We start from the raw sequence: 14,805 nt of genomic DNA on the forward strand, positions 1-14,805 counted from the left end.
CCCCCCCTCCTGTAAAAACTAGGGGAAATGTTGGAGGACGAATATACGAACATATAAACAGATAGTTCAGACTAAAATTCATTAGCTAACAGGCACAAATATAGCTCACCCAATTAAAATTCTTTTTTAGACCTTATCATTGGTAGATTTTTATGTAGATTTTTGGGAGATTTTTTTTAGATATTTGTAAAGTTGACTTTGGGTCCTGTTCATCCCTGATTTGACCTCCGCCCACTTGAATACCTAGTTTATTTCATGTTTTCATTCTTCTAACTCAACAGCTTTCACTCAAACATCTTCTAACTCATCAGCTTTCACTCAAACATCTTCTAACTCATCAGCTTTCACTCAAACATCTTCTAACTCATCAGCTTTCACTCAAACATCTTCTAACTCATCAGCTTTCACTCAAACATCTTCTAACTCATCAGCTTTCACTCAAACATCTTCTAACTCATCAGCTTTCACTCAAACATCTTCTAACTCATCAGCTTTCACTCAAACATCTTCTAACTCATCAGCTTTCACTCAAACATCTTCTAACTCATCAGCTTTCACTCAAACATCTTCTAACTCATCAGCTTTCACTCAAACATCTTCTAACTCATCAGCTTTCACTCAAACATCTTCTAACTCATCAGCTTTCACTCAAACATCTTCTAACTCATCAGCTTTCACTCAAACATCTTCTAACTCATCAGCTTTCACTCAAACATCTTCTAACTCATCAGCTTTCACTCAAACATCTTCTAACTCATCAGCTTTCACTCAAACATCTTCTAACTCATCAGCTTTCACTCAAACATCTTCTAACTCATCAGCTTTCACTCAAACATCTTCTAACTCATCAGCTTTCACTCAAACATCTTCTAACTCATCAGCTTTCACTCAAACATCTTCTAACTCATCAGCTTTCACTCAAACATCTTCTAACTCATCAGCTTNCCCTAAAACTCCTTAAAAGGTTAGGAGTCGTAAACACATGTGAAGTTTATTTAAAGTTTATAATCTTGATCTTGAACAATTCTCTATATTTTGGTTCAGAATATTAATCTTGAACAATGCTCTAGTTTGGTTCAGATACATTGAACTTGACACAGTAGGATTAAATCACCTGCAGCTATATTTTAGTTCAGATGTTGATTTTAAACAATTCCCTATTTGGTTCAGATCTTGATCTTTAACAGTTCTCTAGTTCGGTTCAAATCTATATCTTGAACACTTCTTTAGTTTGGTTCAGATAAATTGATCTTGAACAATTCTTTAGTTTTTGTTCAGATAAATTGATCTTGAACAATTCTTTAGTTTTTGTTTAGATAAATTGATCTTGAAAAATTCTCTTGTTTGGTTGAGATAAATTGATTTTAATCAATTCTCTAGTTTGGTTCAGATAAATTGATCTTTAAAAGTTCTCTAGTTTGGTTTAGATAAATTGATTTTTATCAATTCTTCAGTTTGGTTCAGATAAATTGATCTTGAAAAATTCCCTAGTTTGGTTCAGATAAATTGATTTTGAACAATACTTTAGTTTGGTTCAGATTAATTGATCTTGAACAATTCTCTAGTTTGGTTCAACTCTTGGTCTTGAGGTACAGCTCATGATCTTGAACAATTATCTAGTTTGGTTCAGATCTTGATCTTTTAATAAATCTCTAGTTTGGTTCAAATGTTGATATTGAACAATTCTCGAGTTTGGTTCAGCTCTTGATCTTGAATAATTTTCTCGTTTGGTTCAGATCTTGATCTTTTAACAAATCTATAGTTTGGTTCAAATGTTGATATTGAACAATTCTCTAGTTTGGTTCAGCTCTTGATCTTGAACAATTTTCTAGTTTGGTTCAGATATATTGATCTTGTCACAGTAGGATTAAATCACCTGCAGCTAAGGGGGGTGGGGGAGTAGAGTTCGGAAAGTACATTGATTGAAATTTCTATGCTTATATCACTCCTATTTGGTGGATAACAATTTAATATTATTTATTGATTAAGGTATAAATTCCCTTTTTATTGATAAAAAAATCCTATAATTTTCATAACTTGGAAGTGTCGCCCACTTTTATACAGAAAAAAAAACAGAAAACTTCACAATTGATATTTTTGTTAAATGTAGAAGAAGAAAAGGATTGAAGATAGAGAAGCAACTCCAAGCTAAGATTTTTCTTAAAAAGAGATGCAAATATAAATTTCAGTCGGAAACCTTATAGGGATACACCCTAACTTTCTGTAAACCCTAGCGCCCCCCCCCCCTGTGTCGGTATGGTTAATATAGTGTATATGTGTGCATACCAGCATACAGGCATATAATTGCCTTAATGCCCAGGGTCTGGGGGTATATAATACATAGTGCTTAATTTATACACAATTCAGATAATTCATTTTATAATAGAATTTTACAAACTATATTTCTACCAATATAAATTGATGAATGAATGAATATATGGAATAATGAATTAATGAAATAATAAAATATTAAATCTATAAAAATTTGAAAGAATGAATTAATAAAATTACGATTTAAGAGTTAATAAATTTACGATTTAATGAATTTATGAAATAATGAATTTATGAAATAATGAGTTTATGAAATAATGAATTTATGAAATAATGAATTTATGAGTCAATTAGTTTGTGAAATAATGAACTTATGAAATAATAATAATGAATTTAAGAAATAATAATAATGAATTATGAAGTAACAATATTTAACTATGAAATAATAAAATGAATTATAAAATAATGACAATGAATTATGAAATAATGATGATGAATTATGAAATAATGATAATGAATTATGAAATAATAATAATGATTTATAAAATAATAATGATTGAATTAAAGAAAAATGAATGATTTAAATAGTAAATAATGATTTAAAAATAATGAATTAATGAAATAATAAATCTATGAATTTATAAATAATTAATGGGTAAAAAAGGAAATGTATTGAATTTTCCTGGGAGAAGGAAATGAAACAGCATGAATTTAAAAACAGTAAGGGTACCCGCAGTCTTAACATTTTAAATCAAAACTGGTAATTTATCCCTGTATAGTTGTATATTAAACTTTTGTCAAGCAACAAAAATAACAATAACAACGCTGTAAACAAAATCGAACTATTGTTGATTGTATTGGTAAATGGAAGGGGGGGGGGAGGGTAATCGAATCCTGGAGATTATTAAACAGGAAAGAACGGATTTCAGGAAAGGGTTGAAAACATGCGAAGGTTCAGGAATCGGAACTAGAAAAAAAATGAAGGTTCAGGAATCGGAACACAAAGAATCGGGAATCGGAACTTGGAAAAGGAAACAAAGAACGTTTAGGAATCTAAATTAGGGAACACAACAGTTCTGGAATCGGAACTAGGAAACAAATGAAGTTTCTGGAATAGGAACTAGGAAACAAATGAAGGTTTAGTAATCGGAACTAGGAAACAAATGAAAATGGAATTCGGAACTAGGGAACACTTTCAGTTTTTGGAATTGGAACTAGGGAACACCTAAAGTATCTCAAATAGGAACTAGGGAATACCTAAAGGATCTCAGGAACTATAGGGAACAAGTAAAGGTTCTGGAAACGGTACTAAGGAACAAATGAATGTTCAGGAATCGGAACTAGGGAAAAAATAAAGGTTTAGGAATAAGAACAAAGCAACACATAAAGTTTCTGGAATTGGAACTAGGGAATAAATAAAGGTTTAGGAATCGGAAATATGAATATTCCAGGAATCGAAATCAGGGACTAATACAGGTTCGGGAATTTAAACTAGGGAACAAATGAAGGTTTAGGAATCGGACCAATGGAAGGTTCAGGATCGGAACTAGAGAACAAATAAAGGTTTAGGAATCGGACCAATGGAAGGTTCAGGATTGGAACTAGGGAATAAATGAAGGTTTGGGAATTGGAACCAGGGAACAAATAAATGTTTAGGAATTGGAACCAGGGAACACACTGATTCTGGAATCAGAACCATGGAATAATAAAGTCGATACCTGTTATTGTCCTGTCTAGTATAATGATAACATTGATTATTTTGTGCAGACAGGTACTCCACATTATTAAATATTTTATGCAGACAGGTACTCCACATTATTAAATATTTTATGCAGACAGGTACTCCACATTATTAAATAACTTTATACTTTTAAATCTCACAAACTCTCCCTATAAAAACAAAATTATTTCAAGTTTAATTTTTATTATTCTGCATTCTTTCCTCGAGTTAAACTTAAACCAGTTTTTTAATTGAATTCAAGTGTGACCTAATCCTTGATAGGATAGATAAAGAGGATTCCTATCAGATCTGAAATCACACCTACATTTATTATTTCATTGAACTTATTCATTAATATGTGTTTCATATCTTGAATTTGGATTATATTCTGATGTGGACTGTGGTTTCATTCAATTTTATCCTGTACACTCAGTTTTCCCGCCAAATTCAGGAGGGGCCACTTCTTGTTATAATCCGGGTCATTTTGTTTCAAATCTTTGCAAATTTGGCAACAATTTGTTGGTTCAGAAAATGTGTGGTCTCAGCTGCTAATTGTCCCCTCAAAATGTTTTTTTTTATTGCTATTAATCCATAACCAGGAAAAGGAAGAAACTGATAATCAGGTTGCCGTTGTACAAGTATTAGGCATGAAGAATGACTTAGATATCATGCAGTTTTTAGATCTTTCAATGTGTTGTTAGACTATATATCAATAACTCGTTCTTATAACTTGAGGCAGTTGTCTAACAAATTGTTCCCTGTATAGTTTATAAATATACTCCAGGAGTTTCAGAAATATTAACATTTTATCCCCCCCTTGACCTCTTTCCTTTCGCTTTTATTTTTATTTGGTTATTTCCTTCCTAACCTTCTTTTAACACTTCCCACCACCACTTCTCTATCCCTTCTTCCTTCCCTTTCCTTCACTTCTTCTTCTTCCTTCCCTTTCCTTCACTTCTTCTTCTTCCTTCCCTTTCCTTCACTTCTTCTTCTCCATCCCTTCTTCCTTCCCTTTCCCTTCACTTCTTCTTCTTCATTCCCTTTCCTTCACTTCTTCTTCTTTCTTCCCTTTCCTTCACTTCTTCTTCTCCATCCCTTCTCCCTTCCCTTTCCCTTCTTCATGCCCTTTCCTTCACTTCTTACCGCCACTTTTCACCCTAGCCTATTTCCCTTTATTTATTCCTCTCCAAACCTTATAAATTCAGCTTTCTTCTGTTTTCTCTTTTCTTCATTTCTTTCCCCACAACCCTTCTCATCTAACTCCTTTCCTTTCCTTCTTTCCTCCCCTAAATCCCCCCTTCTCCTCCCCTGCATTTCCCCCTTCTCTTTTCCTTCTCCTTCCCCGAATTTGAACTTCCTGAGCTGAATTCCAAGTTTATAGTTAGGAAACCCTAATCTGTGTTCATCGATGAGAACTTAAATGAGAAGTATCTTTAATTCCTTGTTATGTCACCACCCCCTCCCTGTAAAAAAAGGAATTCAAAATATTGTTAAAGGGACTGTGGATGTAATTTCAAGTGACTCTCCATTCATAGATTGGTTTGCCCGTTTCACAATGGTGCCCTTTTAACCTTTATCTGATCAATAATTGGGGGAGATATAATCATTTTTCTAACAATTTCCTAAAGCACACATATAGAAATATCCCAATCAAAAACAAAAAGTATCAAAGCGAAAATCATGGATATCTTTTCCATGCATTCTTGATGAAACCAAGTAAAATATATATTTTTTAACTTTAATAATTTATTTTAATTAAATTTTACAATATTTTTAAATTTTTATATCAGATGGAAATATTTTGAGATTTCTATGTTTCTTGTTCTTCATTTTTTCTTCTTTATCGTCCATCCTTCGTCCATCCTTCATTCATACTTCGGCTAATTTTGAAAATTAATAGAAAGGAATTTTTGGATGTCCTTGCAGTTAGCCAAATTGCAAGAAAGTAGAAATATATAAATTTGATCACCATCCATCTCTATAAAGCCTCTATTTATTTATTTTCAGATCCAAAATGGAGGCTAAACAGTAAACATGACAGAAGACCGAAGTAAACACATTCTCTGAGAAAATCAAAAAAATATAATTCGCACTAAAAACATAAAAAGTAAGTTATTTTTTTTTAAAATTAATTTTTATTTTTTTAATGAGCTGAACTTGTTTGTTTAATAAGATTTAAAGATAAAAAGGATTTTTAATCAAAATTTGATTTGATTTTTTATAACATTTTCATTCCATAATTCCGCTGATCTTAATATTACTTGTTAAATTCAGTAAATTCTAGTAAATTTGCTTCTTTAAGAACGCATCGAGCCCCTTATCCTGGTAAAAAAAAGTTAAGCTTTTAACTGTTGCTCTGAAGTTCGCCATTTTTAATTGTTTTAATCACTGCATTTTCTGTTTAAATTGGAGCATTTAAGAAGATTTAAAGAATCGTCATTTTTTTCCTGGCAATTTTTTAGTAAGCAAGTGAGTAACCTCTTTACTAGAGTCATGAGAGCACAGACAAACACCCAAACAGATTCGCTAAATATATATTTAAATAATGTAATGATTTATTTATTTTTAACCTTTTGTAACTTAAGTCTACATTTGGGATCTTTCATGATCATTTTCTAATACTAATACTACATTAAATGTTTATTTTTACGGAATAAATCTAAAATTATTCTTTAAATATAAAAAAATTATCAAAATCTGAATTAAATTGCGTTTAACTAAGTAATTCTAGGATATAAACATTTGTATGGTTAAGAAGATTTAAAGATTAATTGTTACTTACATATTTTTCGATGAAGATAATTAATTGACCTTGAGACTTATAAAATAGAATTTAAAATCTAAAAACATTTTAAATTTAAAATTTAAAATTTGTAAATTTTTAATTTTTAATTTCAAACTTTCATTATTTGATCCATCGCAGAATTCACAGTTTGAATTATCAAAGGTTTCAAGAAATGAGGTTGCAATGATATAATTATTAAAAATTAGATTTTGAGGATGTAAATAAAATTTTTGAAAATTATTTATTTCTATTAGATGGGATCTAGATGAAAACAGGGACCGGAGAAGAGTAATGTTGCAATCTAATGGACATCATACCCTCACTTAGTAAGTACATCATCAAAATAGCTATGTTCATTTTACAATGTACATTGTACAATGTACACCGTGTATGAGCGTGTGTAGGGTGTGTGAGGACGTGTGTAGCGCGTGTAGGGTGTGTGAGGACGTGTGTAGTGCTTGTAAGAAGTGTGTAGCGTGTATGAGCGTGTGAGTGCGTGTATGAAGGTGTGAGGGTGTGTGTAGGGTGTGTGAGGGTATGAGGGCGTGTGAAGGGTGTGTGAGGACGAGTGTAGCATATGTAAAGACGTGTATATTGTATGAGGGCGTGTGTAGGGTGCGTGAGGATGTGTGTAGCGTGTGTAAGGACGTGTGTCGCGTATATGAGAGTGTGAGGGCGTGTGTAGGGTGCGTAAGGACGTGTGTAGCATATGTAAAGACGTGTATATTGTATGAGGGTGTGTGTAGCGTGTGTCCAGACTCTAGGATAATCCAGATTTAAGACCTTAGGCCAATAATACAAGGAAATATAGTCCATTTGTACTATATACCCATACATTCTACCATATTCATTCATTCATTTCCATTCGTTATAGAAATGCATTCATCCATCTAGTGGCCCATTCATCTTTTCATTTAATTATTTTTCTAATTCTCTTTAAATCTCTTGCACAAAAATCCTTATATATTAAGTGCTAAATCAAAACTTGTTAAAAATACTTTTGATGTCTGGTAGAACTGCTGAAGGCGATAATTATGTCTACCACTTGTGTCCGTAACTTTAAAGGTGGTAGACTAAAGGTAGGGAGGATAGGATGTGTGTACATTTTACAAAAGTTAGTAAATAAGCCTGGCCTTCGTCCTTCGTTTACAATTTTTGTTATTGTTATGATAAAACTAGTTCCTTGTAGCGGTGTTGTAAATCGATTTTTTTTTACTTTTTATAAAACTTCCAAAAATTTAAAACAGTATTCTGCTAAAGTTTACTTTTAATTAAATTTTTTAATATTTATATTTTAAAATATAGGTTAAGAAAAGCATTTACTTTTCCTGCACTATACCGAATTTATGGCAGCAATTGTATAAAAAAACGAACCAAAACAATTAACATTACTAGTGTCTTGTAGTCCAAAATCGTCACAGGACTTTACTGTGTAAACCCTATACCTCTTAGGCTCTAGGTAACATATCAAGGTGCATTCCAGCAAATTTTAATTGTAATTAAATGCTCCTTTTGGACACCATTGTATAAAACATTAAAATGAAAGGTTTTACATGTAAACCCACTCCAGCACCTTCTAACTTTAGACCCACCCNCCCCCGTCCAGACTGAATAAAATATGATAATGATCATTATAGTTCAATTATGTAATGTTGCTGTAACGGTGAATTTCAGACCGGAAATGTCTGAATGACCAAAGTTATTCAACTAAGATATCATATTTTTATAATTACATGAGAACCTTACTTTTTATATCTTTTAATAAGGCACAACTCTTATGTTGTTTGATTTGAACCAAGCTTTTAAACTGCATAGATTCACATATTACCTTTAAACTTTTAATTTAAAAAAGCTTTTATGAAATCAAAACTGAAAAAAACACGTCTTCATTGTATTAATATAATTGCCGACCGTTGTTAAGAAAAAACCAAGGAAAAAAATAACATTTTGTTATTAATGTCGAACTTTCATAAGCAATTCGAATATGCGAACATTTTGTTAAAATTATTAAAAGAATATGTTAGGCCTATCTCACAAATGTGTAAGTCCCTTACATTCAGTCAAAAAATGTTCGTAATTTAAAAATACTATTCCATTGTCCAAGTTTCTTTAGTTTTGGGTTTGTTATAAAAGTAAAGTTGATAATTTTTTTTATTAAAAAATATATAGATAAATTACATTAAAGAAAATGCATATTTTAAGAATATTTTAAAAACCAATTAAGTTTATATCCGGTCTGAAAAAAGAGGGAGGGGCGGGGGGGGGAGCACCCCCAGTATTATAAATACAAACTATTCCCATATACTGTGAATCCTGTGGCACTAACACACTCGTAACAACTGGTTTAAATACAAAGATATACTCCTGGGATAGCTTTGGTTTTCCAAGGTTGCGAAGTTTAGCCAAAACCTTTTGAATTGTTTGAATAACATGTTCTTGAAAATTCGCGCATTTCGTACTTTTTATATTAAAGGGAGTGTTCGCGAATAAAATTAATGAATCATAGTTTAAGAGACTGTAAGCGTAATTTCCAGTTACTCTCCAGGCAAACATGGCAATGGTAGATTTACAAGCTTTGTCTGATCAAATATGAAGTACATGGTTTTGTGTTTGAAAACTATTTATTTTGATTTGTGGTTTCTATGGAAAAATTATTTGCACATTTCTTGCTTATAAGAAAGAATGGATAAATTATCAGGATTAAACACTTGTCTAGTCAGAAAAAAACAACGTTATCTTCTACATGTTTGATCAGATTAGGGTTACAAGGGTAGCCTTGTAAATCAGGCATTGTCGTCTTTTCATGTAGAACCACTTGAAATCGACGAATTAATTGATTTTTTTCTTATTCTTCATTTCTAACTGATGTTTCTGCAAACAGAATAGTTTGATTTGTGAGACCCGTAAGTACATAACACATGGAATAGAAAAATGACTTTATGCAAACTTACGTTGTGTTCGACCGAAGACAACTAACTGTTTTTTTTACAGAGATTACTCAAAAAACAATTTTCACAGTGCACCTAAACCCCAAAATGTAATAAATCTGAAAGAAGTTAAATTGCAAACCGATACACAATTTAATTGTTATTTCTTTTCTTTACTTAACGTGAAAATTTCCTTTAAATCTGCAATTTCTTCTATTATTGACGGCATCTGTTGGATGAAGTTATTATTATAATTATTTTGTAAAATATTTGAAGATCATAAACACAGTTTACGAGTAATTAATTCTGTTTTTTTTTAAATTTTGTTTCACAATGGGGAATATAATCTCTGCCCCACCTTAATTACCCCTCCTCCCTTCCCTTTCAACCTATAAACCCAATAAAAATGATCTTCCTGGTTATAATGTTTGGTGTGACCGTAGCCCAGATTAAACATGTACTTTTGATAAAATTGATTACTTGAGTTAATTTCCATTTTTTAGTTTATATGCATAAATACAACTTAGTGACCGTACACTGTACAGTTCTTAGTTCCGTACACTGTACAGTTCTTAGTGTCCGTACACTGTGCAGTTCTTAGTGTCCGTACAATTTACAGTTCTTTGTATCCGTACACTGTACGGTTCTTAATGTCCGTACACTGTTAAGTTAATATTGTCCGTACACCGTGAAGTTCTTAGTGTCTGCATACTGTATAGTTCTTATTGTCCGTACACTGTGAAGTTCTCAGTGTCCGTACTCTTTAAAGTTCTTAGTGTCCGTACACGTAAAATTCTTATTGTCCGTTAAAGTTCTTAGTGTCCGTACACGTAAAGTTCATAGTACACTGTATAGTTCTTAGTGTCCTTACACCATTCTGATCTTAGTGTCCGTACACTGTGCAGTTCTTGGTGTCCGTGCTATTTACAGTTCTTTGGTGTCCGTACACTGTATAGTTCTTAATGACCGTATACTGTTAAGTTCATATTGTCCGTACACCTTAAATTTCTAAGTGTCCGTACACAGTGAAGTTCTTAGTGTCTGTACACTGTACACTTCTTATTGTCCGTACACTCTAAAGTTCTCAGTGTCCGCACACTCTTAAGTTTTTGTGTCCGTACACTGCAAAGTTCTTAGTGTCCGTACACGTAAAGTTCATAGTTTCCGTATACTGTAACGTTCTTAGTTTCCCTACAATGTACAGTTCTTAGTGTCCCTACACTGTAAAGTTCTTAGTGTTCGTACACTGTAAAGTTCTTAGTGTCCGTACACAGTAAAGTTCTTAGTGTCCGTACACTGTAAAGTTCTTAGTGTCCGTACACTATAAAGTTCTTAGTTGTTGGTGTCTCATTTTATACATCTGATATGCATGTATGTATGACACCCTTTGTGCATCCTTATAATAGTCATATGGGATTTTTTTATCTTCAATATTTCCGACTATCCCGGGCACTGCTTAAATCATGAATTAAAACCAAGTGCGGGTTAACGGTCGTTAACTATGAATAAATTGGGCAACGCCGGGGAATTCAGCAGGTTTAAAATAAATCCCGAACGAGATAATTACAGGCTAGCGTGGAAACTGGAAATACAGTTGATTAAGTTTAAATATCAGTCGTTAACCCGCGGTATATACAGGGTTATATATATATATTCATTTACAATTACTTCCTATAATATCCATGAGGAATATGAACACGGGACTGAATATGTATATTCAAGTGAGCCTCCATTTTAAAAGTCAAGTTGGCATTTACGATTATTAACGATACCCTTTAAATCTGAGTAACAATGAGAAAGATATCGTGGATTTTCCATCTGGCCAAGTCCTTCATTGTCTCTCCTGCATAATTCCGCTTGTTTCACGTACATAAAATAAAATAAAAAAGAAGAAGGTTTTAAGGTATCGTTGTTAACCGGACATACAACGCTAGAAGTATCTTATATTGCGTCTCAATTCTTCTTAATTAACCCCCCCCCCAAAAAAAAAAAAAAAAATCAGTTAGAAAATATTGATCCCTGAAGTTTCGTAATATGAGTGTAACGTCTGTGTGTTAATTGCTACAATTTCCAACTCTATGCTGAAGGATTTCAATTGAATTGTTTAATTTGAGATTTAATCAGTCGAATGTTTCACGAATTTTAAGAAAATGTAATAATGGGTTTTACGCCATTTTTCAGACTCACTCCCTAGCCCCTAACAGACCTACTCCCTAGCCCCTAACAGACCTACTCCCTAGCCCCTAACAACTTTTATAAAAACAGATTTTTCAATTCTACAAAATCTACAAAAAGTTTGAATTCAGCCAAAAAAAATCAAGGAAGTTGGTTAATCGAAATATTTTTTCATAATTATGACATTATTATATTTTAGTAATTTCTGGGCTAACCCCCTCAGCCCTCATCGCTACAGGCATTTGGTTCTTTCCCTTTCTCATCGCTTCTTTATCCTACTATCAATATAATAAGGTGAGTTGGTGGGGGGGGCGAACATTCTTTCCACCTTATTCTTATGAAAGATTCTTTTAAAACTTTCAGCCAAAAATGATCTTTTCTGCTTCATATTCTATTTTCTTAACCCTCCCCCGCTTCTCTTTAAAAAAGCTTCCTTTTAAATTCTACATAATACCAGTTAAATAACCTGATAGTTTCGGTTCCGTATCCAGTAACCAGGAATAATATCCGTAATATAAAGTGGAGGGAGGGGGGGGGGGGGTCAGCACGCTACACATTTGTGCAGATTTTTAGAGAAAGAATTAACTTAATTTTGATTGATTGATTGATTGGAATCAGGATTTATTTCTTTATTTTGCTTTCCAAAGGTTTGCCTTGTCTACTGCTGTCCTGTCCTGTCTTCTAGGTGTCCTGTCCAATAGGTGTCCTGTCAACTTGGTGTCCTGCTAGGTGTCCTATCTGCTAGACCGTCATGTCTACTTTGTGTCCTGTCTACTAGGTGTCCTGTTTTCTAGGTGTCCTCTCTAATACGTGTTCTGTCTGTTAGATGTCCCGTCTACTAATTGTCCTGCCTACTTGGTGTCCTGTCTACTTGGTGTCCTGTCTGGTGTCCTACCTATCTGGTGTTCTGTATACAGTGAGACCCAAAATACTGTGGAATAAAAGACGACTATTAGACTCAAGTTATGAGCATTAAAACAATAATGATGCATTGTACACACACCCATTTCAATTAATTAGCTGATTTTAAGTCATCGGTTTAACTTTTGTTATTTAGCAACATCAATTATCTACACATCCGCTGATAAGATCTGATTAAATGTCGTCTTCTACAGTTTTATAGGGCTCTCTGTACTCTGCAGATTTTTGAGAAAATAATTTAAAATTTAAAATGTTTAGATTGATCCTGAACAGAAACCACACAACGCAGAGAATCTTTTCAAATATTATGATTTTATTATCATCGGTAAGTTTTTTTTGCTAGGTTAGTCTTCGTGAAATATTAATAGTTTTTTTTTCTATCATTTGGATGTCTCTAAAGAACCATGACACATTATCTCCACAGGCCGCCAGTTTGTTCAGTAAAAAAGACCGGTCAATATCTTAGTGATTATATATATTTCATACTTTAAATTATTTGCTACTGAATACGCATAAATTGATGTGGAAATGTTTCCACGAACAAAGTTCGTATAGTGGTGTTAAGAACAGCTGGCAGTGGCCCTCTAACAACAGTGGTATGCTGCAAAAAATGTCATCATTTGCTTTAGAGATAGCAATCTTGGCATTTATGCATTTATGCCGTAAGATAATTGCAGATTTTAGCACCACATATTTTAGTGTTAACCCTGGGGTAGTGTTTTCTTTATTTATGCGAAACATTTATGTTTTCATTTTTTAATTTTTCCTACTATGTTCGTGCACGAGGGAAATTAAAGAGACTGTAGACGGTGAACAGGAAAATGTCCGAATCTGATACAAGATTGAATGAGATATTTATCATTTTCCATTGGAAAATTGCTTAGTTTTATTTTTTCCACATTTTTGCTCAGATATAAAGAGTACAGTTGTGAATCGAGCCTACTCTTTCAATATACCAATGGTACCCTTTCAACTTTCCTCTGATTAAGATTGGTTGGTTTATTCTGTCGTGGTTTCTCTGTAAAAATTAAAAACTGGAGAAACATGTCAGGAAATAATGATAATTTAACAATTTTCAATGTTATTACTCAGCTAAAGGTTTAAAGGGTATCGATGTGAATACAGAATAGAGAGTCAATTAAAATTACGTTTAATCAGTCGTTTTAATAAACTATATGTTGTTTGCAAAAAATCGCTAAATTTACTCTTGCTTGAGTTTGCAAAAATTGCATTTAATTTGTCTTGCACGTAAACTGAAGGATTTTAAAGATCTAGTTTTCCTTAAGTTTTCCTTAGCATTTGCTTCCAGTCTTTGTGGTTAAAGGGACTGTATGCGTAATTTCAAGTGACCTTCATGCAGAGATAACAAAGCCTGATTTACAACGGTACCCTGAAAAGCTTTGTCTGATCAAGTATGATTAGAATTAGATATCCATGTTTAAGTTTCTTTAAACTGTTAATTTTCATTTGAGGTTTCTCTGCGAAAGTGACTTGCGCATTTCTTGCTTTTAAGAAGCAATGAAAAAATGAAAAAATGAAAACATTTTTGATCAGAGGTTTCAAGGGTACCTTTGTAGATCGGGCATTAACATCTTTGCATGGAAGGTGACTTAAAATTACGCGTACAGTCCCTTTAAGGAAATGTAATCAAATCTTGAAAAAGGGATACAATCTGAATTTATATACTTAAAAACAAATGGTTATTTTGGAGAAATTTTATGAGAAAATCTGGGAGGGAGGGGGGGGGGGGGGGGCCTGCTCTTTATTAAGTTTAAATGTGTGGGGGTGGACACATCTCTCTGTAAACTGCCTGGAGAAAATTTGACCAAATTAAAAACAATATTTGGTTCTTCTCATTCAGGAGAAAACTTGAAGGGGGCAATTATATTTCTGTAATTAAGGAGAAAATTTGTTCTTTTTAATGTTTTGACAGATTTAGAAAATTCATTAAATAAATTGTTTGAAGAACTAAAATTAAGAATTATTTGCTGATTTAAGTGCCTCAT

The 14,805-nt window shown here is 32.8% G+C and overlaps 1 protein-coding gene and 1 long non-coding RNA gene across 2 annotated transcripts in view; both read left to right on the top strand.

Annotated features, from left to right (window-relative positions):
* LOC111714677 (involucrin-like) overlaps positions 1 to 1,177 on the top strand; it is a 3,110-nt gene extending 1,933 nt beyond the window's left edge. The window contains exons 2-3 of the mRNA XM_023489832.1: positions 282 to 964; positions 1,171 to 1,177. Coding sequence (XP_023345600.1) covers positions 282 to 964; positions 1,171 to 1,177 — 690 coding nt within the window. The remainder of the gene's footprint in view (positions 1 to 281; positions 965 to 1,170) is intronic.
* Positions 1,178 to 6,002: 4,825 nt separating this feature from the next.
* Positions 6,003 to 13,137, top strand: LOC111714678 (uncharacterized). Its single transcript, XR_002768033.1, has 4 exons — positions 6,003 to 6,098; positions 7,031 to 7,102; positions 12,078 to 12,172; positions 13,058 to 13,137. It is a non-coding gene; the product is annotated as an uncharacterized LOC111714678 (long non-coding RNA).
* The last annotated feature ends 1,668 nt before the right edge of the window (positions 13,138 to 14,805 follow it).

Source organism: Eurytemora carolleeae, unplaced genomic scaffold, assembly GCF_000591075.1.
Source record: "Eurytemora carolleeae unplaced genomic scaffold, Eaff_2.0 scaffold1626, whole genome shotgun sequence".
NCBI lineage: Eukaryota > Metazoa > Arthropoda > Copepoda > Calanoida > Temoridae > Eurytemora > Eurytemora carolleeae.